Consider the following 24,510-nt stretch of genomic DNA (forward strand, 5'->3'; position numbering starts at 1 on the left):
GGCCTACCCCTTATCCTAAGACTCTGTCCCCTGATTCTGGACTTCCCCAATATCGAGAACATTCTTCCTGCATCTAATCTGTCCAGTCCCGTCAGAATTTTATATGTTTCTATGAGATCCCCTCTCATCCTTCTAAACTCCAGTGAATACAGGCCCAGTTGATCCAGTCTCTCCTCATATGACAGCCCAGCCATCCCTGGAATCAGTCTGGTGAACCTTCGCTGCACTCCCTCAATAGCAAGAACGTCCTTCCTCAGATTAGGAGACCAAAACTGAACACAATATTGCAGGTGTTGTACAACTGCAGTAAGATCTCCCTGCTTCTATATTCAAATCCCCTAGCTATGAAGGCCAACATACCATTTGCCTTCTTTACCACCTGCTGTACCTGCGTGCTTACTTTCAGTGACTGATGAACCATGACACCCAGGTCTTGTTGCACCTCCCCTTTTCCTAATCTGCCGCCATTCAGATAATATTCTGCCTTCGTGTTTTTGCCCCCAAAGTGGATAACCTCACATTTATCCACATTATTCTGCATCTGCCATGCATTTGCCCACTCACCTAACCTGTCCAAGTCACACTGCAGCTTCTTAGAAACATAGAAACATAGAAAATAGGTGCAGGAGTAGGCCATTCGGCCCTTCTAGCCTGCACCGCCATTCAATGAGTTCATGGCTGAACATGCAACTTCAGTACCCCATTCCTGCTTTCTCACCATACCCCTTGATTCCCCTAGTAGTAAGGACTTCATCTAACTCTTAGCGTTGTCCTCACAGCTCACTCCGCCACCCAATTTAGTGTCATCTGCAAACTTGGAGATATTACACTTTATTCCTTCATCCAAATCTTTAATGTATATTTAAAGAGCAGGGGTCCCCGCACTGAGCCCTGCGGCACCCCACTAGTCACTGCCTGCCATTCTGAAAAGGACCCGTTTATCCCGACTCTCTGCTTCCTGTCTGCCAACCAGTTCTCTATCCACAACTGTACATTACCCCCAATACAATGTGCTTTGATTTTGCACAACAATCTCTTGTGCGCGGGACCTTGTCAAAAGCCTTCTGAAAGTCCAAATACACCTAGTGCTAGTTACATCCTCAAAAAATTCCAAAAGATTCGTCAAGCATGATTTCCCTTTCATAAATCCATGCTGACTTGATCCGATCCTGTCACCGCTTTCCAAATGCGCTGCTATTTCATCCTTCATGATCGATTCCAACATTTTCCCCACTACTGATGTCAAGCTAACCGGTCGATAATTACCCATTTTCTCTCTCCTTTTTTAAAAAGTGGTGTTACATTAGCTACCCTCCAGTCCATGGGAACTGATCCAGAGTTGATACACTGCTGGAAAATGATCACCAATGCATCCACTATTTCTAGGGCCACTTCCTTGAGATGCAGACTATCAGGCCCCGGGGATTTATCGGCCTTCAATCCCATCAATTTCCCTAACACAATTTCCCACCTATTAAGGATATCCTTCAGTTCCTCCTTCTCACTAGACCCACTGTCCCTAGTACATCCGGAAGGTTATTTGTGTCTTCCTTCGTGAAGACAGAACCAAAGTATTGGTTCAATTGGTCTGCCAATTCTTTGTTCCTCATTATAATTTCACCTGAATCCGACTGCAAGGGACCTACGTTTGTCTTTACAAATCTTTTTCTCTTCTCATATTTCGAGAAGCTTTTGCAGTCAGTTTTTATGTTCCCTGCAAGTTTCCTCTTGTACTCTATTTTCCCCCTCTTAATTAAACCCTTAGTCCTCCTCTCTTGAATTCTAAATTTCTCCCAGTCCTCAGGTTTGTTGCTTTTTCTAGCCAATTTATATGCCTCTTCCTTGGATTTAACGCTATTCTTAATTTCCTTTGTTAGCCACGGTTGAGCCACCTTCCCAGTTTTATTTTTACTCCAGACAGGGATGTACATTTGCTGAAGTTCATCCATGTGATCTTTAAATGTTTGCCATTGTTTATCCACCGTCAACCCTTTTAGTATCGTTTGCCAGTCTATTCTAGCCAATTCACGCCTCATACCGTCGAAGTTACATAGAAACATAGAAAATAGGTGCAGGAGCAGGCCATTCAGCCCTTCTAGCCTGCACCGCCATTCAATGAGTTCATGGCTGAACATGCAACTTCAGTACCCCCTTCCTGCTTTCACGCCATACCCCTTGATCCCCCGAGTAGTAAGGACTTCATCTAACTCCCTTTTGAATATATACCTTTCCTTAAGTTCAGGACCCTAGTTTCCGAATTAACTTTGTCACTCTCCATCTTAATAAGGAATTCTACCATATTATGGTCACTTTTCCCCAAGGGGCCTCGCGCAACAAGATTGCTAATTAGTCCCTTCTCATTACACAATACCCAGTCTAGGATGGCCTGCTCCCTGGTTGGTTCCTCGACATATTGGTCTCGAAAACTATCCCTAATACACTCCAGGAAATCCTCCTCCACCGCATTGCTACCAGTTAGGTTAGCCCAATCAATGTGTAGATTAAAGTCGCCCATGATAACTGCTGTACCTTTATTGCACACATCCCTTATTTCTTGTTTGATGCTGTCCCCAACCTCACTACTACTATTTGGTGGTCATACACAACACCCACTAGCGTTTTCTGCCCTTTGGAATTCCGCAGCTCCACCCATACCAATTCCATATCATCCAGGCTAATGTCCTTCCTTACAATTACATTGATTTCATCTTTAACCAGCAACACCACCCCTCCTCCTTTTCCTTTCTGTCTATCCTTCCTAAATGCTGAATACCCTTGGATATTGAATTCCCAGCCTTGTGCCCCCTGGAGCCATGTCTCCATAATGCCAATCACATCGTATCCGTTAACTGCTATCTGTGCAGTTATTTCATCCACCTTATTCCGAATACTCCTCGCATTGAAGCACAGAGCCTTCAGGCTTGTTTTTTTTTAACACACTTTGCCCCTTTAGAATTTTGCTGTAATGTGGCCCTTTTTGTTTTTTGCCTTGGGTTTCTCTGCCCTCCACTTTTACTATTCTCCTTTCTATATTTTGCTTCTGCCTCCTTTTTATTTCCCTCTGTCTCTCTGCATAGGTTCCCATCCCCTGCCATATTAGTTTAACTCCTCCCCAACAGCACTAGCAAACACTCCCCCGAGGATATTGGTTCCGGTCCTGCCCAGGTGCAGACCGTCCGGTTTGTACTGGTCCCACCTCCACCAGAACCGGTTCCAATGTCCCAGGAATTTGAATCCCTCCCTTCTGCACCACTCCTCAAGCCATGTATTCATCTGAGCTATCCTGCGATTCCTACTCTGACTAGCACGTGGCACTGGTAGCAATCCTGAGATTACTACTTTTGAGGCCCTACTTTTTAATTTAGCTCCTAGCTCCCTAAATTCACCTCGTAGGACCTCATCACATTTTTTATCTATGTCATTGGTACCTATATGCACCACGACAACTGGCTGTTCACCCTCCCTTTTCAGAATGTCCTGCACCCGCTCCGAGACATCCTTGACCCTTGCACCAGGGAGGCAACATACCATCCTGGAGTCTCGGTTGCGGCCGCAGAAGCGCCTGTCTATTCCCCTTACAGTCGAATCCCCTATCACTATCGCTCTCCCACTTTTTTTCCTGCCCTCCTGTGCAGCAGAGCCAGCCATGGTGCCATGAACTTGGCTGCTGCTGCTCCCCCCTGATGAGTCATCCCGCTCAACAGTACTCAAAGCGGTGTATCTGTTTTGCAGTGGGATGGCCGCAGGGGATCCCTGCACTACCTTCCTTGCACTGCTCTTCCTGTTCGTCTTCCCTTCCCTATCTGGCTGTGTACCCTTTACCTGCGGTAAGACCAACTCATAGGACCAAGAAGTGATGACACTGCGTGGGACCTCTCTTTATATACCTGGATGACCAGGTGAGGAGTGTCTCCCACAAGTTCACCCCCTGTGGTCAATGTATGCATTTCTCAAGTATATACAGTATTGCAGTGTTGTTACATGAAGGTTACATACATTGACACCGGATGCTCTTCCTCCACTTAGGACGGTCTTTGGCCAGGGATTCCCAGGTGTCGATGTTGTACTTTATCAAGGAGGCTTTGAGGGTGCCCTTGAAACGTTTCCTCTGCCCACCTCGCTTGCCGTGTAGGAGTTCCAAGTAGAGCGCTTGCTTTGGGAGTCTTGTGTCAGGCATGCGGACAATGTGGCCCGCCCAACAGAGCTGGTCGAGTGTGGTCAGTGCTTTGATGCTGGGGATGTTGGCCTGATCGAGAACACTGATGTTGGTGCATCTATCCTCCCAGGGGATTAGCAGGATCTTGCAGAGACATCGTTGGTGGTATTTCTCCAGCAATTTGAGGTGTCTACTGTATATGGTCCACGTCTCTGAGCCATACAAGAGGGTGGGTATCACTGCAGCCCTGTAGACCATAATCTTGGTGCCAAATTTGAGTAAATATACCAAGAAACTAGTAATGGTTGAGTTGTATGCCGTTCCCTTCTTGGCAGAACTGTGATCTGGACTCTTACGGGAAAACAGGCAACCTTGGTGTCAGTGCAAGCTGTGGCAAGATGCTCTATGCACGATGGGTGGAGAGCAGATATGGAATTTACTTACCTCCCTTTCCCATTCTGTCATCTAGTTATCATGATTTCAGCTCAGTGCCGTGCCTGAATGATGTTGGAAAGAAAGAAAGAGCTTGCATTTATATAGAGCCTTTCATGACTGCAGGACGTCCCAAAGCACTTTACAGCCAATGAAGTACTTTTGACGTATAGTCACTGTTGTAATGTAAGTGGAATTAAACTACAGAACCAGTGGGAACCTGTTCAACCTTCACGTCTCCAGGCCAGATCCAGGACCGTCCTAACCTCTGTCGTCGAGCTACAGTACGCGGACCATGCCTGCATCTTCGCACATTCAGAGGCTGAACTCCAAGTCATAGCCAACATCTTCACTGAGGCGTACAAAAGCATGGGCCTTACACTAAACACCTGTAAGACAAAGGTCTTCCACCACACAGCACTGCCTCCAGTCATCAAGCTCCATGGCGTGGCCCTGGACAACGTGGATCATTTCCTATACCTTGGGAGCCTCTTATCAACAAGGATTATTGATGACAAGATTCAATATCGCCTCCAGTGCCTTCGGCTGCCTGAGGAAAAGAGTGTTCGAAGATCAGGACCTCAAATCTGCCACCAAGCTCATGGTCTACATGGCTGTAGTAATACTCCTGTATGGCTCAGAGCCATGGACCATATACAGTAGACACCTCAAATCGCTGGAGAAATACCACCAATGATACCTCCGCAAGATCCTGCAAATCCCCTAGGATGACAGACGCACCAACGTTAGTGTCCTCGACCAGGCCAACATCCCCAGCATTGAAGCACTGACCACACTCAATCAGCTCCGCTGGGCAGGCCACATTATTTGCATGCCTGACACAAGACTCCCAAAGCAAGCCCTCTATTCGGAACTCCTTCACGGCAAACGAGCCAAAGGTGGGCAGAGGAAACATTTCAAGGACACCCTCAAAGCCTGCTTGTTAAAATGCAACATCCCCACTGACACCTGGGAGTCGCTGGCCAAAGACCGCCCTAAGTGGAGGAAGTGCATCCGGGAGGGCACTGAGCATCTCGCGTCTCATCGCCGAGAGCATGCAGAAACCAAGCGCAGAAATCAGAAAGAGCGTGCGGCAAACCAATCCCACGCACCCTTTCCCTCAACAACTGTTTGTCCCACCTGTGACAGGGACTGTGGTTCTCGTGGTGGACTGTTCAGTCACCTAAGAACTCATTTTTAGAGTGGAAGTAAGTCTTCCTCGATTCCGAGGGACTGCCTATGATGTAGGAAATGCAGCAGCCAATTTGCACACAGCAAGCTCCCAATACGATAATGACCAGGTAATCTGCTATAGTGACGTTGGTTATCATTTGGTAAGCCCAAGTATGAATGTTTGCTGCAATTGCTTTGAATAAAGAGTATGACAAATGTCTGTGAAGATACCATGGATGATAACTCAGAAATGTGAGCACCTGCTTTGTTGAGTTTCTGAATCAAAAGAGTTTCAACATGTTATAGAGAGGGACCAGGTATCTCCATGCAAAGGCAGAGAAAATCTGTCAGCTAAAATAGCATTGACAATGGCCTAGGAGCTGGTCCCACCTTCTTGTCCACAGAGATATATGGTACATTTTAATCATAGAATCATAGAAACTTACAACGCAGAAGAAGGCCATTCGGTCCATCATGTCCGTGTTGGTCAAAAAAGAACTACCCGGCCTAATCCCACCTTCCAGCACTACGTCCATAGCCCTGTAGGTCATGGCTCTTTAAGTGCACATCCAAGTACTAAATAACCTTTAGTTGTTGGCCAGAACTTACTGCTTCAGATAATTTTTAAAATTCCTAAATCAAACAATTTCTCAGATGTTTCAAATAATAAAATGGGAGCTAGCCACTATTCCGTCCTTGTTGGACACCATGCCCACTTCAATAAGCCTGCAACAGAAGGAGACAATAACAACATTTATTTATATAGCGCCTTTAATATAGTAAAATGTCCCAAGGCGCTTCACAGGAGGGATATAAAACAAAATTGGACATTGAGCCACATAAGGAGATACCAGGGCAGATGACAAAAAGCTTGGTCAAAGAAATAGGTTTTAAAGAGTGTCCTAAAGGAGGAGAAAGAGATTTAGGGAGGGAATTCCAGAGCTTAGGTCCTATATAGCTGAAGGCATGGCAGCCAATGGTGGATTAAAATCGGGGATGCTCAAGAAGCCAGAATTAGAGAAGCGCAGATATCTCAGAGGAATGTGGGGCTGGAGGACATTAGAGATAGACAGGGTTGAGGCCATGGAGGGATTTGAAAACAAGGTTGAGAATTTAAAATTTGAGGTGTTGCTTAACAATTGAACTCAAAATGGCTGTTGTCGCAGTGAACAGAGCTGACACTGAAAACAGGTGCAAAAGGTGCCTCCATCTAGTTAAGGTGAGGTCTGATTGCTTGAAAAAAAGGGTATGTGCCTTCAATTAGAGAGCCTATCTGTAAATAAAAATGAAGTGCAGGTAATTAAGGTATATTGGGCTCAATTTTCCCCAAAGCCGTTTTTTGGCGTATTGCCAAAGTTACGCCTTTTTTTTGGCCCCAACTACTCCAAAACAATAAGTAGCAAGTTTCCCCGTTCTACTTTTTGAAATTGGCGCCGCGCAGCCTGTCCTTTAGCTTTGGGGGATGGAGCCTAATGTCTGCGCCGAAAAAAACGATGTTCCCCCTTCTGCGCATGTACAAAAAAAAATGGTCGTTTTTGACGTGATTGCTCTTGACTCGCATGCCCAGTACAACTCCCGGTCTGCATGCGGCCATTTTTAAAGAGCCAGTTGTGTGTGAGAACTTTAACTCTCATTGAAAAAATCGGAGCTGCAATACAAGATGCAACACGGCTCAAGAATTTCTTGTAGGATGAAGTGGAGGCACTGGTTACTATAATTGAGGCCAGATGGCAGGAGCTGGACACCAGCAGAGGTCACATAAAAGTTTCACCAAAAGGAAAAAAGAAACACTGGAACCGAGTTGCAGAAGATTATTGTGCAATGGTGACCACCCCGAGGTCTGGAGACCAGTGCAAAAAGAAATAGCAGGACCTTGGTCAAGTAGTTCATGTAAGTAATATTTTCATTTATTCATTATTTCATGGAATTGCAATTGTAAATGTGACCATCTGTATGTGTCCCACCCAGCAGAAAGACATTCCCTCTAAAAAGTTAAATTTTCATCTTTGCAGAGGAAGGTGGCACGTAACAAAAGGGAAAGAACTCGAACAGGAGGAGGCCCGGCAAATCTACACCCACTGACACACTTAGAAGACACGGTCGCTGCTTTGATGGGTCCTGCCTGGAGAAAAGCAACTACCACTACACAAGCTGGGCCCACACTCGAGGGAGAAGGTAAGTCCTGCAAATTCCACAGTCTGGCTTTGCTAAATGTTAAATGCTGCGCGGGCTAGCCATGCTTTGGTTCATGGGGATGTCTCCGTCAGCTACGCTTCGGTTGGTGCAATATGCTATCATTCATCGTAGTCCTCCAAATCAGCCTGCTCCCTGCGCTGTGTGAGCCTACTCATGCCACCCACCCTGCCCCCTCCTCTGCTGCTAACCACTTGTCTGTTCTGTTATATTTTGCAGAACTTGAGGCCAACCCTGACGATGCAGAAGAAGATTTTGACGCAGACGAGCCTGAAGAGGAGAACATCTTCCAATCCCACCTTCCAGACCAAGAGAATGGGGGTGAGAGGGAAGGGGAGGTGCAGGTGCCACCCATTGAGATGCCAGCCCCTTTCCTGAGTGGTACGAGTATTGTTGGGACATTCCATGGTTTCCCACAGTCCGAGGCTGGGGATTCCAGTAGGGTGCAGCGAGGCACACCCAGGACCCCACCATCCGAGGCTGCGGGTCCCCAGTGGGATGTAGCAAGGCACATCCAGGCCCCCACCGTCCAAGGCTACGGGTTCCATGCGATGCAGCGAGCCACACCCAGGGTGAGGAGGGGAAGGAGAGCTCGACAGCACTCTCCTGAGGTGCAGCATCTAACAGATGTAGTTCAGATGATGGCAATGAGTGCGGAGAGCATTGACCTTACACGATCACTCCTGGACACCATCAGTGGGGTGGGTGATGAGGTATCGGGACAGTCGGGAGAAGTAACAACACTCTCACAAGAAATGGGAACACTGTCCGGGAACATGAGGGAGGGAATGTCTCAGGCAGCTGATGCACTGTCAGTGAACATGAGGGAGGGAATGTTGAAGAAAGTTGACACACTGTTGGTAAACATGAAGGAGTGAATGTCACAGGTAGCTGAGACACTGTCGGCGAAAATGAGGGAGGGAATGTTGGAGGTACTTGAGACACTGTCAGGGCACAGGAGGGAGGGAATGTCGGAGTTAGCTGCTGCAATAAGGGAACATGCCCAGACCCCCGCCATTGACAGAATCAACTGCCACTCCCACTCCAATCCCCAGACCAGCTTCTGAAAAAGCCTAACCCGGGCTTCCACATTACCGCCTGCTCTCCCCCCGCCCCCCCCCCCCCCCCCCCATCAAAAAGTCTGTATTACCCGAAATATTCAAAAGAATAAGCTTGGTACCAACCCGAGAAACGCTGTGCCACCGCCTGCGGGTAGTGTTCGAGTCAACAAGACCAAGTGCGGCGGGCAGTCTTAGAATAAGGTGGAGGAGAGATGGGTGCAGCCTTTCTTTGCTGCTGTTGTTACTGCTGTAACAGTTCTCAAATTATAAGTTTTTTGTGTTATGTAAATTTACAAGTTTAAAAGTGATCTTAAAGTTTGTCAGCGATCTTAACTGAAAACTTTAATGTTTGATACAAGAATATTTTTATTAAAGTTGAGTTAAATACAAACAAGTGTTTGTTAAACTTCTGAATAAAATATATTTTAAATTATAACTGAATCATTTCCATTATTTGTTCCATTATGAACACAACCTTTTGAAATAAAGAAGAATCATTTCCATCATTTGTTCCATTAACATAACACAACATTATGGAACTGGTCTAAACAGTAAACATAGTCCATTTTGAATAGTTGCCGCTGAGACTTCAGGCAACAAAGCGTTCACAGATGAATTGCTGGTGCAAGACTCGAGCAATCGTTAAAGGGGCATGACGACCCGCCCTCCTCCGCCGTCGTGCTCCGGGTTCAGGTAGTTGCATGACTTCCTTGTCCTTGTCCTCCTCCTCGTCATCTGCATCTTCCTCCTCATCATCAGCCACTCTCACCTCATATGAGTCTTCTACTACCAGCTACTGCTGCCTCATGATGGCTAAGTTATGCAGCATGCAGCACACAACAGTGAACTGACCGACAATATCAGAGGAGTCTTGCAAGTAACCTCCGGAATGGTCCAGGCATCAGAAACACTGTTTCAAGATGCCAATGGTTCTCTCTATTATGCTGTGTGTCGCAATGTGTGACATGTATTCCCAGTCAGCTTCCGTCCGGGTTACGCGTAGGGGCCTCATGAGCCAGGTGGCGAGGCTGTACCCTTTGTCTCCCAGTTGCCAGCTCTGCCCTTCTGGCTGCTGCTGAAACATGGCAGATATAGCGCTCTCGCATAGGATGAACACATCATGGGTGCTCCCAAGGTATCTTGCATCAACTGACATGACATAAACATAAGAACATAAGAATTAGGAACAGGAGTAGGCCATCTAGCCCCTCGAGCCTGCTCCGCCACTCAACAAGATCATGGCTGATCTGGCCGTGGACTCAGCTCCACTTACCCGCCCGCTCCCCATAACCCTTAATTCCCTTATTGGTTAAAAATCTATCTATCTGTGATTTGAATACATTCAATGAGCTAGCCTCAACTGCTTCCCTGGGCAGAGAATTCCACAGATTCACAACCCTCTGGGAGAAGAAATTCCTTCTCAACTCGGTTTTAAATTGGCTCCCCCGCATTTTGAGGCTGTGCCCCCTAGTTCTAGTCTCCCCGACCAGTGGAAACAACCTCTCTGCCTCTATCTTGTCTATCCCTTTCATTATTTTAAATGTTTCTATAAGATCAACCCTCATCCTTCTGAACTCCAACGAGTAAAGACCCAGTTTACTCAATCTATCATTATAAGGTAACCCCCTCATCTCCGGAATCAGCCTAGTGAATCGTCTCTGTACCCCCTCCAAAGCTAGTATATCCTTCCTTAAGTAAGGTGACCAAAACTGCACACAGTACTCCAGGTGCGGCCTCACCAATACCCTGTACAGTTGCAACAGGACCTCCCTGCTTTTGTACTCCATCCCTCTCGCAATGAAGGCCAACATTCCATTCGCCTTCCTGATTATCTGCTGCATCTGTAAACTAACTTTTTGGGATTCATGCACAAGGACCCCCAGGTCCCTCTGCACCGCAGCATGTTGTAATTTCTCCCCATTCAAATAATATTCCCTTTTACTGTTTTTTTTTCCCCAAGGTGGATGACCTCACATTTTCCGACATTGTATTCCATCTGCCAAACCTTAGCCCATTCGCTTAACCTATCTAAATCTCTTTGCAGCCTCTTTGTATCCTCTACACACAACCCGCTTTCCCACTAATCTTTGTGTCATCTGCAAATTTTGTTACACTACACTTTGTCCCCTCTTCCAGGTCATCTATGTATATTGTAAACAGTTGTGGCCCCAGCACCGATCCCTGTGGCACCACTAACCACCGATTTCCAACCCGAAAAGGACCCATTTATCTCGACTCTCTGCTTTCTGTTAGCCAGCCAATTCTCTATCCATGCTAATACATTTCCTCTGACTCCGCGTATCGTCACACATGTGTTGCACATTAACGGAGTGGAAAGCTTTTCTGTTCCTGTACATCTCGGAATCCTCCAAAGGTACTCGCAAGGTGATGTGGGTACAATCAATGCAGCCCTGTACCTTGGGGAAGCCAGCAATCCTGGAGAAGCCCACAGCCCTTTCACGCATTGCCTGGGCAGTCAAGGAGAACTTTATGTAGTCATTCTTCCAGGCATATAGTGTAGCAGTCACCTGCCGAATGCAGATATGTGTTGCATGTTGAAAAATGGTGCACGCATCCCCAGTTGTGGCCTGGAATGATCCAGATGCATAAAATGAAAGTGCAACTGTAACCTTCACTTCAACTGACAAAGCAGTCCTCCTGATGCTTCTAGGTTGCAGGTCTGCTTTTACTAACTCACAGATCTTAGATACAACTTCTTTGCGGAAACGCAGCCTTCTGACCCTTGAACATGGCTTGGAGCCAATCGGTGGTGGCGTAGCACTTATTTAAAAAATCCAAAATTAAAGAATTGCATGAAACTTCCATTTTCTCTGTTTTCAATTGGAAAAATTTAAGCTGGGTGATGCATCGTTAATGTGTTCTTGACTCCCTTTAAAACTTCGCATAAAAACAAGGGCATCTTTCTGTGACGATTTTTTGATGGTTTTTCTTAAGTGCCCAGAAAGTTTTTTGGGAGTGGTCACATACGCCGTCCTAGAAGAAATGTAAGTTAGCCAAACTTGCATTAATGGTGCAGATATCAGGTTACGCTCCCATGACGCAAAAAAAAACCTAAAAAATTTGCAACCAACTGAGTTACACTGGCGCACTATCTTTGGGAAAACTTGGATTTTTAAATTTAGGCCAAAAAAAATGCCGCGCGCCAAAATAACGGCGCAAATCCCTGGGGAAAATTGAACCCATTATATTTTTAAAGAAAATTCTTCTTTTGCTTCAATCAGAAATTAGTCATTTAACCAAATTAAGACAAAATGGAAGTTAAAAAAATAGGAAATTTTACACTTAAATATTTTGTCATTACAGCTTCAAAATTAATTTTCTGGTGATATGAAATTGTCCCTTTTGTTTTAGATTGCAGACCCATCAGCACACAGTTTAAATTTTAAGTTGTGAAAATTTGCATCCACTGAGCCACAGCTTGAGACCAATGACACGTTGAAGTGTGTTATTATTTCAGATCACTGGAGAGGCCCCGAAACAGTTGGCTTCCAAGACCACCTTCCTGTCCTGGATAGATGGGTATGAGAAGAACCCACTGTCGTTGAAGCAAACCTGTCGGCTGAAAATCCGTGAGTTTGTCGGGTATCGGAGGCTGCATGTCATCAGGACGATTGACATCCCAGAGTCACTGAAAAATTACCTTATGTTCGAGGACCTGGCGTTGTACGATTCTGCATCAGGAGTTTGTTCGGTGTAACCGTGTCGACCCCCCCTTTCAACATCCAAAGTTACTTTTCAGTTATATCAGTATCAAATTCCATGACATTTGAAGTGCTTGTTATATTATCTCTGCAGTTCCGAACTTGTCTATTCAGTGGTATTTCTACTGATTGTTCTTTCTTTTAAATATATATTAAACTATTTCTTAGCTGTTTCAAAAATGGACACTAAGCACAACTTAAGTCTTTTTCGAACTTAACGAGCACTTTGGGCAGTCTGTAACAGAAGTAAACATTGGAACTCAAAACGAATGTCATCACAGACTTTCAGTAAATGGAAGTGAGACTGAGCACAAGTAAGGTACTTCCTGTCAGTAATGATGAGGCTGTTTGCTGATTGATCCATTCATTCTGTAGCAGTGAGGATAATGTCAGTATTCCCTGTTATGAAGCTAACAATGTCACAATAGCTCCCTCATGATTGCATTATGACGGTTACCTTGAATTACAAATTTGGGGGAACACCATGTTTTACATTTACTAAAAGTTGGAATGAATGAGAAAATTATTTATTCCAACTTTAGAATCAGGCGTTCTGCTTTAATTATTACTGTTTTAACAATGACTATTGATGATAATGTGGGCAGATGGAGCTACCGAATATACCAGTGTGAGGGAACTGAATGATCATGGTGGAGTCAAAGGCCAACATTTTCCTTGTGTACTGTTAGCTATTGTCTAACTTGGTCTCTGTCTCCTAAAGCCATGTTGGACTATGTTTTGCATTGGAGGTAATGTCTAGTATGTTACTTGAGGTGGGGCAATAGTTGCACTGCTTGCTGTTGATAATGCTCATTAAAAGCAGCCCTTTTAACTGAGCTATTGATATTATTTTAGTTTTTCTCAAACTCAGTTGCAACCTTGTCTTGAGTGAGGCAGTTTGTTTACCTAGCAGTTGGAGAGTGGGAGAGTGTTTTGCTGCTGGGACAGTTACACTTCCTCCCCTAATGATGGCGGCAAATGACTTTTTCAGGAAATTAAATATCTGACTACTGATGATATATTTTCATAGGCACTGGCAGTCCCAAGTGCCCATACTTAATGCATTGAGTTTCAGCAGGCTATTTGACTGGGAAATGCATAGCCATGTCCAATTGGTTTCTTGCCTGGTAGGGAGCTACATTGTTCTTCAGGGTCAGCATAGTACGGGCGATAGCGAATCGGTAGCCCATTTTACACCCCGTCCGATTTTATTTTCCATTGTGGAAAAAAAAATACGGCAGGGTATAAAACAGGCTGCTAGTTCACTACTGCCCATTCCACATTGTCGGCGAAGATCAATTTTGCCCTCTTGATGTCCGTGCAAGCATATCCTAGCCAGGGTCACTTGACAGGGATCACGTGCAAGTACCCTGCCCCTTCTCCCCCACCCACCCCCCCCCCCCCCCCATCCCTTTAGGTCAATGGCCTTGCAAGAGGAAGTTAGAAACTCTACCTTGGTGTATTTGGACTTTCAAATGGCTTTTGACAAGGTCCCACAGAAGAGATTAGTGTGCAAAATTAAAGCACATGGTATTGGGGGTAATGGGGGTGATGTGGATAGAGAACTGGTTGGCAGACAGGAAGCAAAGAGTGGGAATAAACGGGTCCTTTTCAGAATGGCAGGCAGTGACTAGTGGGGTACTGCAAGGTTCAGTGCTCGGACCCCAACTATTTACAATACACATCAATAATTTAGATGAATGAATTGAGTGTAATATTTCTAAGTTTGGAGATGACACTAAGCTGGATGGCAGTGCGAGCTGCGAGGAGGATGCTAAGAGGCTGCAGGTTAAGTGAGTGGGCAAATGTATGACAGATGCAGTATAATGTGGATAAATATAAGGTTATCCACTTTGGTAGCAAAAACATGAAAGCAGATTATTATCTGAATGGTGACAGATTAGTAAAAGGGGAGGTGGCATGGTACATCAGTCATTGAAGGTAGGCATCCAGGTACAGCAAGCAGTAAAGAAAGCGAATGGCATGCTGGCCTTCATAGCGAGGGGATTTGAGTATAGGAGCAGGGAGGTCTTATTGCAGTTGTACAGGGCCTTGGTGAGATCACACCTTGAGTATTGTGTGCAGTTTTGGTCTCCTAATCTGAGGAAGGATGTGCTTGCAATTGAGGGAGTGCAGCGAAGCTTCACCAGACTGATTCCCGGGATGGCAGGACTGATATATGAGGAAAGACTGGATCGGCTAGGCTTATACTCACTGGAATTTATAAGAATGAAAGGGGATCTCATGGAAACTTATAAAATTCTGATGGGACTGTACAGGTTAGATGCAGGAAGAATGTTCCTGATGTTGGGGAAGTCCAGAACTAGGGGTCACAGTCTAAAGATAAGGGGTAAGCCATATAGGTCCGAGATGAGGAGAAACTTTTTCACCCAGAGAGTTGTGAACCTGTGGAATTCTCTGCCACAGAAAGTTGTTGAGTCCAGTTCGTTGGACATATTCAAAAGGGAGTTAGATGTGGCCCTTATGGCTAAAGGGATCAGGGAGTATGGAGAGAAGGCAGGGGTGGGGTACTGAGGTTGCATGATCATCCATGATCTTATTGAATGGTGTTGCAGGCTCGAATGGCCTGCTCCTGCACCTATTTTTCTATGTTTCTATGTTTCCACCTCTTCAAGGCCATCCTGGAAACTTTGATGCGAGGCCAGAAGGACCCAGCATAACCAGGTCTTGGCCTAGTGTCTAGCTGTTCTAAAGTTATGAGGGAAGTCCGCCAGAAAACTTGCACATTTTCAGGGCCAGATTATTTCATGTGTCAAACTTTCAAATAAAATGTGAATGGAGAACTGGTACGGAAGAGAAAAGGACATTGGAAAAAGAACTGATTTAAAAAAGCATATAATATCTTTGGTTAGTCAAAGAAGTGTATAAAGTCTCACATCAAATTAAAATCACTCAGATTTTAAAATGTTTATACATAAAACTGTTGTGAATCTTACTACATTATGTAATGAATTAAAATACATAAAAATATGACAAATAAACATGGAGCAATTTTCTTTCCTGTTCATTATTTGTAGTGAGGTCAACAACAGGTGGTGTCTTTAATGTTGAAAATCATTCCAAAGTCTTATAAATCATAACCATGTCCTTGATACTTCAATTAATGACCTTGCTGTGAATAGTGGAAGGAGAAAACCTTACCCCATTGTATTTACAAAGTTTATAATTGAGGAGTCATTCTGTTCACTACTTTTAAAATAGGTACAAAATCAACATCATGAGTAAGTTTGGGAATTTTCCCTGTTGGAAACTGCGGACACAAACTTCCCACTGTGTGGAATGTCAGCTGTGGCTCGGTGGGTAGCACACTCGTCTCTGAGTCAGAAGGTTGTGGGTTCAAGTTTCACTCCAGAAACTTGAGCATATAAATCTAAGCTGACACTCCAGTGCAGGACTGAGGGAGTGCTGCACTGTTGGAGATGCCGTCTTTCGGATAAGGCGTTAAACCGAGACCCCGTCTGCTCTGGACGTAAAAGATCCCATGGCACTATTTCAAAGATGAGCATGGGAGTTTATCCCCGGTGTCCTGGTCAATATTCATCCCTCAATCAACATAACAAAACAGATTATCTATCACATTCCTGTTTGTGGAAGCTTGCTGTGTGCAAATTGGCTGCACATTTCCCACATTACAACAGTGACTGCACTCCAAATATATTTCATTGGCTGTAAAGCGCTTGTGACATCTGGAGGTCGGGACAAGCGCTATATTAATTTTAAGTCTTTCTTTATATTTTGCTCTGACAAGCTGTGTCATCATATTGTCTAATAGATGTTAATCAAGATGAACTGAGGAAACAAGCTAAGAGGAGAGTGAAATAAAAGAAAGACTTGCATTTCTATAGCGCCTTTCATGACCATCAGACGTCCCAAAGCATTCACAGTCAATTAAATACTTTTGGAGTGTAGTCACTGTTGTAATGTGGGAAAGGCAGCAGCCAACTTGCACGCTGCAAGCTCCCACAAACAGCAATGTGATAATGACCAGATAATCTATTTTAGTGCTATATATAATATATTAAAGGGAACATAAGAGGAACTTAAACGAGGGACAGCAATACTCATCATTATCATCATCATAGGCAGTCCCTCCTCTTAGGGCGGTCTTGGGCCAGGGACTCCCAGGTGTCAGTGGGGATGTTGCACTTTATCAGGGAGGCTTTGAGGGTGTCCTTGTAGCGTTTCCGCTGCCCACCTTTGGCTCGTTTGCCATGAAGGAGCTCCAAGTAGAACACTTGCTTTGGGAGTCTCGTGTCTGGCATTTGGACTATATGGCCTGCCCAGCGGAGCTGATCGAGTGTGGTCAGTGCTTCAATGCTGGGGATGTTAGTCTGAATGAGGACGCTGATGTTGGTGCGCCTGCCCTCCCAGGGGATTTGGAGGATCTTGTGGAGACATCGTTGGTGATATTTCTCCAGCAACTTGAGATGTCTACTGTACATGGTCCATGTCTCACAGCAATACTATGTGCATAAAGATTTTAAAAATGATTATCCTACAGATACACAAACTATTACACAAATAACCTGCCCTGAAGCCTGGAAAAGTTGTTACATCTAAATTGGTCATTTAGATGGACGGTAGCAAAGTGGTTATGGTACTGGAACTCAAGATCCAGAGGCTTGGACTAATGATCCAGAGACATGAGTTTAAATTCCACCACGGCAGCCAGGCAATTTAAATTCAAGTGAATATATCTGGAATCAAAAAGCTAGTATCAGCAATGGTGACCATGAAACTATAGGATTGTTGTAAAAACCCATCTGGTTCACTAATGTCCTTCAGGGAAGGAAATCTGCTGGCCTACCTGGTTTGGACTGTATGTAACTCCAGATCCACAGCAATGTGGTTGACTCTTAATTGCCCTCTGAAATGGCCAAGCAAACCACTCAATTGTATTCAAGAAGGTGGCTCACTACCACCTTCTCGAGGGCAATTAGAGATGGGCAATAAATGACGACCTTGCCAGCGACGTCCACATCCTGTGAATGAATTTTTAAAATTTGACATGTGACCGGGAGTAAGAGAGCCTGTGGTTACTATTCAGTAACAGGTGAAATATCAATTGTAATGTATTTGCTTCATGGATTCTTTGTTTAAGAATTCATAGCACCACATTCTTATTAAGAATTAGTTGGTTTATTAACAATAATAATAATAACTTATTTATATAGCGGCTAACAAAATGTCCTAAGGCGCTTCACAACAATTTTACAAGAGTTTAACAACCACACTACACATTACCAGTTCATCCACTAGGCTCATAACTGATACCTCATCACGGATGACTTCGACCCAACTGACTGGGGTTTTATTGAGTCTTGTGAACATCACGTGACTGAGTAAGCCACTCACAATGCAACAGCTCTACAAACCTGTGAGCATATTCACGGGTGCATACATTACATCAACCTTTTTAGGTTGTCAATTCTGAATGTACAGCATGCACTGAATATTTCCCTAACTGCAACTCATGGTAAGCTTCAGTGACCACCTTCTTAGTGACTGGTTTAGAAGAAGCAATAATGATGTTGTGAATCAGATCAGCTTTGGAGTGACAAGTAGCTCAGAAGAAATTAAAGAGGCATGAAGGATTATGGATCAGTGGGACAATCAAGGGCTCGCCCTTTCTGAGTAAATTCCATGCCTGTGGCATCAATATTTTTGAGAGTTTTAAATCCTGTGTTGCCCTTAGGCTTTCCCTGGCCTTTCTCAGACACCCACTATCTGCGGCTATGAATGTTGACGGCTCCCAAGCCTCTGTTAATGCTAATATGTTAATATGTGAATAGAGCAGTTTTGGAATGACTCCCCCTCTGATTTTCTCTGCTTCTGTGTTGGAAAGTACTTGACTTTCACTCAGGGTTTCCCTGTCACGAGGTGACTGAGATCAATATCTCGGTAGTATGAATATGAGCGCACACCTGTATTTTCATCTAGCCCCCAATTCCCCAGCACCATACACTAGTACTCCAACATGCCTGTTTCATGAGAACACTAATTTAAAAGAAGTTCAGAGATGCATCTGTCACACCTCAGATATCACATTTTGTATAAAACACAAAGTAATAACTGAACTTTTTTCCCCCAAAAAACAGTGTGCAGAAAGAGAAAGAAACAGTCATGACCTGGACTTTACCTGTTCTCTGCTAGGAGAGGAGCCAAGCAGTTGCCAAACTTGAGAAAGCAACAATAGTTAGTATCCATTTGACTTCAGGATGTGTGAATTTAGACCACCTCCCCTGTAGAGAATACCTGAGCAGGAGCCTTGAGGGGATTTTAATAGCTAAATATTACAACCATGATCCAGATCTTATACTGAATATAAACAATGTCATGGGCGTAGCGATTCTTACATGGAAGTTCAGCTAGTATATCAAAAATAAAGTTCATGGACATATCACAAATCCATAGTGTAACGTCATATTTATCCACAGTCAGTTTTTTCAATGGAGCAAATGCAAGGCCATAAGATTTCAGGATTGATATACAATAGCATTCCTTCCCTGCAGTCAGAGTTTAAGAAGCTTATGAGGAAGTTAAAAAGTAGGACCTCAAAGTAGTAATCTTTGGATTACTCCCAATGCCAACAGGTGCTAGTGAGAGTAGAAATAGGAGGATATGGCAGGTTAATGTTTCGCTAGAGACATGGTGCAGGAGGGAGGGCTTCCAATTCCTGGCATGTTGGAACCAGTTCTGTGGGAGGAGGGACCTATTTAAGATGGACGGGTTACATCTGAATGGAGCTGGGACCAATATCCTTGCAGGCAGGTTAACTAGTGCTATGGGGGAGGGTTTAAACTAATTTGGCAAGGGGTTGGGCACCAAGATGTAGTATTAAAAAGTAGAAACAAGGTGCACAGAGGACTGGGAAAAACAGTTAGAGTTAGAAATGATGCAAAATTAGATGGGATCATGGAAAATACAAAGAGGAATTATTAGGGTTGGAGTGCATGTGTGTAAATGCACGAAGTGTGGTTACTAAGGTTGGTGAACTGCAGGCGCAAATAGCCACATGGGAATATGATGTAACGGCGATAACTGTGACCTGGCAGATTGAATGCTTAATATTCCAGGGTACAAGGTATTCAAGAAAGATAAGGAAGTAAAAAGAGGCGGGATAGGAGTTTTGATTAAGGAATATATTACAGTGCTAGAAAGAGAATGTCCTTGAGGGGTCAAAGACAGAATTTATATGGTTAGAGTTGAGAAACAATAAAGGAGCTCTTACGCTACTTGGTGTATTTTATAGGACACCAAATAGTGGGACGGAGATAAAGGAGCAGATTTGCAAAGAGATTACTGAGTGGTGCAAGAACTATAAAGTAGTGATAATGGGAGACTTTAACTACCCCAGTATTGAATGGGGCAGTGATTGTATTAAGGCCAGAAAGGAGGAGGAATTTCTGAGGTATGTTCAGGAGAATTTTCTTCATCAGTATGTTTCCTGCCCAATGGGGAAGGAGACATTGCTGGATCTAGTTTTAGGGAATGGAGTGGGTCAAGTGGAGAATGTCATAGAAACATAGAAAATAGGTGCAGGAGTAGGCCATTCGGCCCTTCGAGCCTGCACCGCCATTCAATAAGATCATGGCTGATCATTCACCTCAGTACCCCTTTCCTGCTTTCTCTCCATACCCCTTGATCCCTTTAGCCGTAAGGGACATATTTAACTCCCTATATATCCAATGAACAGGCATCAACAACTCTCTGCGGTGGGGGATTCCACAGGTTAACAACTCTCTGAGTGAAGAAGTTTCTCCTCATCTAGTCCTAAATGGCTTACCCCTTATCCTTAGACTGTGTCCCCTGGTTCTGGACTTCCCCAACATCGGGAACATTCTTCTTGCATCTAACCTGGTCCAGTCCCGTCAGAATTTTATATGTTTCTATGAGATCCCATCTCATCCTTCTAAACTCCAGTGACTAGTCGATCCAATCTCTCCTCATATGTCAGTCCTGCCATCCCGGGAATCAGTCTGGTGAACCTTCGCTGCACTCCCTCAATAGCAAGAATGTCCTTCCTCTGATTAGGAGACCAAAACTGAACATAATATTCCAGGTGAGACCTCACCAAGGCCCTATGCAACTGCAGTAAGACCTCCCTGCTCCTATACTCAAATCCCCTAGCTATGAAGGCTAACATACCATTTGCCTTCTTCACCGCCTGCTGTACCTGATTGCCAACTTTCAATGACTGATGTACCATGACACCCAGGTCTCATTGCACCTTCCCTTTTCCTAATCTGCCACCATTCAGATAATATTCTGCCTTTGTGTTTTTGCCACCAAAGTGGATAACCTCACAGTTATCCACATTATACTGCATCTGCCATGCATTTGCCCACTCACCTAACCTGTCCAAGTCACTCTGCAGCCTCTTACTGTCCTCCTCACAGCTCACACCGCCATCCAACTTAGTGTCATCTGCAAACTTGGAGATATTACATAGTTGGGGAGCACGTCGGGAATAGTGATCATAATATTGTAAGATTTAGATTAGTTATGGAGAAGGACAAGAAGCAATCTAGAATAAAAATACTAAGCTGGAGGAGGGCTATTTTCAGCGAATTGAGGAGGGATCTGGCCCGGATAAATTGGAGTCAGACTGGCAGGCAGAAATGTAATGGAGCAATGGGTGGACTTTAAAAAGAAGATGATGTGGGTACAGTCTAGGTACATTTTCACAAGGGAGAAAGGGAGGGCAACCAAAAGCCAAAGCTCTCTGGATGATGAAGGAGTTAGAGAGAAGGATGAATCAGAAAAAAGGTACGTATGACAGATGTCAGCTTGATAATACAAGGGAGCATCAGGCTGAATATAAAAAGTACAGAGGAGAGGTGAAGAAGGAAGTAAGAGGAGCAAAGAGACAGTATGAAAATAGATTGGCAGCTAACATAAAAGGGAATACAAAGGTCTTATAGGCATATTAACAGTAAAAGGGTTATTAGAGGAGCAGTGGGGCCTATTAAGGAACAAAATGGAGCCCTATTGGTGCAGGCAGAAGGCATAGCTGAGGTACTAAATGAGTATTTTGCCTCAGTGTTTACCAAGGAAGAGGTCTTTGCCAGAGATATGGTAAATGAGGAGGCTGCCGGGATACTGGATAAAATAAAAATAGATAAAGAGGAGATACTAAGAAGGCTGGCAGTACTTAAAGTAGCTAAGTCACTCGATCCAGATGGGATGCATCCTTGGTTGCTCAGGGAAGGAAGGGTAGAAATAGCAGAGGTGCTGGTCACAAAATTCCAATGTAGGGGTGGTGCCAAAGGACTGGAGCATTGCAAATGTTATACCTTTGTTCAGAAAAGGGGAGAAGGATGAACCCAGCAATTACAGGCCAGTCAGTTTAATGTCGGTGGTGGGGAATCTTTTAGAAACAATAATACGGGACAAAATTAATAGCCACTTGGGCAAGCATAGACTAATAAAGGAGAACCTGCACAGATTTGTCTAATCATGTTTGACTAACTTGATTGAGTTTTTTGATAAGGTAACAGAGAGGGTGGATGAGGGCAGTGCAGTTGATGTTGTGTATTTGGACTTTCAAAAGGTATTTGATGAAGTACCACATATTAAGCTTGTAAGCAAAATTGAAGCCCATGGGATAAAAGAGGTAGGATCAGCATGGATACAAAATTGGCTAAGGGATAGAAACCAAAGAGTTGTTGTGAATGGCTGTTTTTCAGACTGGAGGGAGGTATACAGTGGAGTTCCTCATTGCTGTTTTTGATATACATTAATATCTTGGGCTTGGGGATACAGGGCTCAGTTTTGAAATTTGGAGATGACATGAAACCTGGAAGTGTAGTAAACACTTTGGAAGATAGTAATAGACTTCAGGAGGACATAGGAAGGCTGGTAGAATGGGCAGACACATGGCAGATGAAATTCAATGCAGAAAAGTGTGAGGTGATACATTTTGGTCGGAAGAATAAGAAGAAATACATGCTCAATGGTACATTTTAAAGGTGGTGCAGGAACAGAGAGACCTGGGGGTGCTTGTGCACAAATCTTTGAAGGTGGCAGGGCAGATTAACAAAGCAGTTAATAAAGCACACGGGATCCTGGGCTTTAGAAAGGCACAGAGTACAAAAGGCAGGAAGTTATGCTAAACCTTTATAAAACATTAGTTCAGCCCCAGCTGGAGTATTATGTCCAATTCTTTAGGCTTTGGAGAGGGCACAGAAGATATTTACCAGAATGGTTCCAGGGATGAGGGACTACAGTTACATGGATAGGCTGGAAAAGCTGGGGTTGTTCTCCTTCGAGCAAAGAAGGCTAACAGGAGATTTGATAGAGGAGTTTAAAATCATGAAGCGTTTAGATAGAGTAAATAAAGAGACACTGTTTCCAATGGCTGAAGGGTCGATAACCAGAGGGCGCAGATTTAAGGTGAGTAACAAAAGAACCAGAGGCAACACGAGGAAAAACATTTTTACTCGACGAGTGGTTAGGATTTGGAACGCACTGCCTGATAGGGAGGTAGATACAGATTCAATAGTAGCCTTCAAAAGGGAATTGGATAAATACTTGAAGGAGAAAAAATCACAGGGATATTGGGAAAGAGTGGGGGAGTGGGACTAACTGGATTGCTCTTCGAAAGAGCTGGCACAGACTTGAGGGCCGAATGGCCTCCTTCTGTGCTGTACTATTCTATGATTCTATGATTCCCTATTTTCAATCCCCACACAGCCTTACTATGGTCAAGTTCATGTTAAATCTTTTGGGACCACATCAAATTATGATAAAGAAGTCATCACTCACAAAGACAAATGTTTGCTGTAAGATTCCTATAACTTTGCTGACCTTCCTGTGGCTGAGTGGAATTCTACGATAGTCCAGTGTCATGTTCAAGGAAATGCTGGTGATTTTTATGAGTTTACATATTAGAATTTCACTCCACATCTGGAACTGGTGGTAAGGACACAGTTTCCTGTCTGATTTACTTCATTAATGAACCAGTTGGCATTTTGATGGGCAGATTACGATTGGATTTTCCCACCCACTTGTAAACTAATCATATTTTCCAAGCAGTGGATGATCTGTCTCTCCAACTATTCAGGAAGGAAATGGGGCGAGCAGCCAGGTTTCTGAATATTAACCTATGAACATTTAACATATTTGCATGAAATTCCTTTCTCTGCTATTTTAACAGGGAGTATACCCATTTAAAATAAACAAATAGGTTAAGGTAGCAGATGAAGAAATATTATACAAATATGTTAATCATTCACATATTAATATCCAAAGGTCCAAATTTCAAGGGTATATATGTTCATTATTCCTGCAACCTATGCTACAAATGATACAGGTTCAACCTAGGACTTCCTCATTTGGGGAATGATGCCATTGTTGGGAAGTGCCAAGCAGACATGAAGTATTTTCCAATGGGGAGAGGAGAAGAGAGAAAAATTGTGGATCAGTCATCAATGAATTATTTTATACACTTTGTCGAGATTTTGTATATAGAAGGATTGGTGAATGTGATGGGCTGAATTTTAACGGGTGGGTTGGGGTCGGGAGATGTTAAAATGTTAAGAATCTGAAATCCGTCTCTAACCTGTGCACCTTTTCCATCTCCTTAATGTTGTCAATTTCAATATATTAATGCGGCTGGCAGCCTCTGATTTAACCTGCTTTGCGGGTTTTACTGTGGCCGGCCAGGTTTCCCAAGCCTCGGGAAACTCGGCAGCCGAAGGGAGGTGAGGGCAGCTTTAGAGTAGAAGGCCTTTACAGCACTACTTGTGTA

At 44.1% G+C, this 24,510-nt stretch overlaps 1 protein-coding gene across 1 annotated transcript in view; it reads left to right on the forward strand.

The window, feature by feature from the left end:
* The window catches only part of LOC139276918 (ankyrin repeat and SOCS box protein 13-like), a 32,348-nt gene extending 18,775 nt beyond the window's left edge, over window positions 1-13,573 (forward strand). The window contains exon 5 of the mRNA XM_070894912.1: window positions 12,494-13,573. Coding sequence (XP_070751013.1) covers window positions 12,494-12,733 — 240 coding nt within the window. The 3' untranslated portion in view covers window positions 12,734-13,573. The remainder of the gene's footprint in view (window positions 1-12,493) is intronic.
* Window positions 13,574-24,510: the final 10,937 nt, after the last annotated feature.

The sequence above is a fragment of the Pristiophorus japonicus genome, chromosome 12 (genome assembly GCF_044704955.1).
Source record: "Pristiophorus japonicus isolate sPriJap1 chromosome 12, sPriJap1.hap1, whole genome shotgun sequence".
Taxonomy (NCBI): Eukaryota; Metazoa; Chordata; class Chondrichthyes; family Pristiophoridae; genus Pristiophorus; species Pristiophorus japonicus.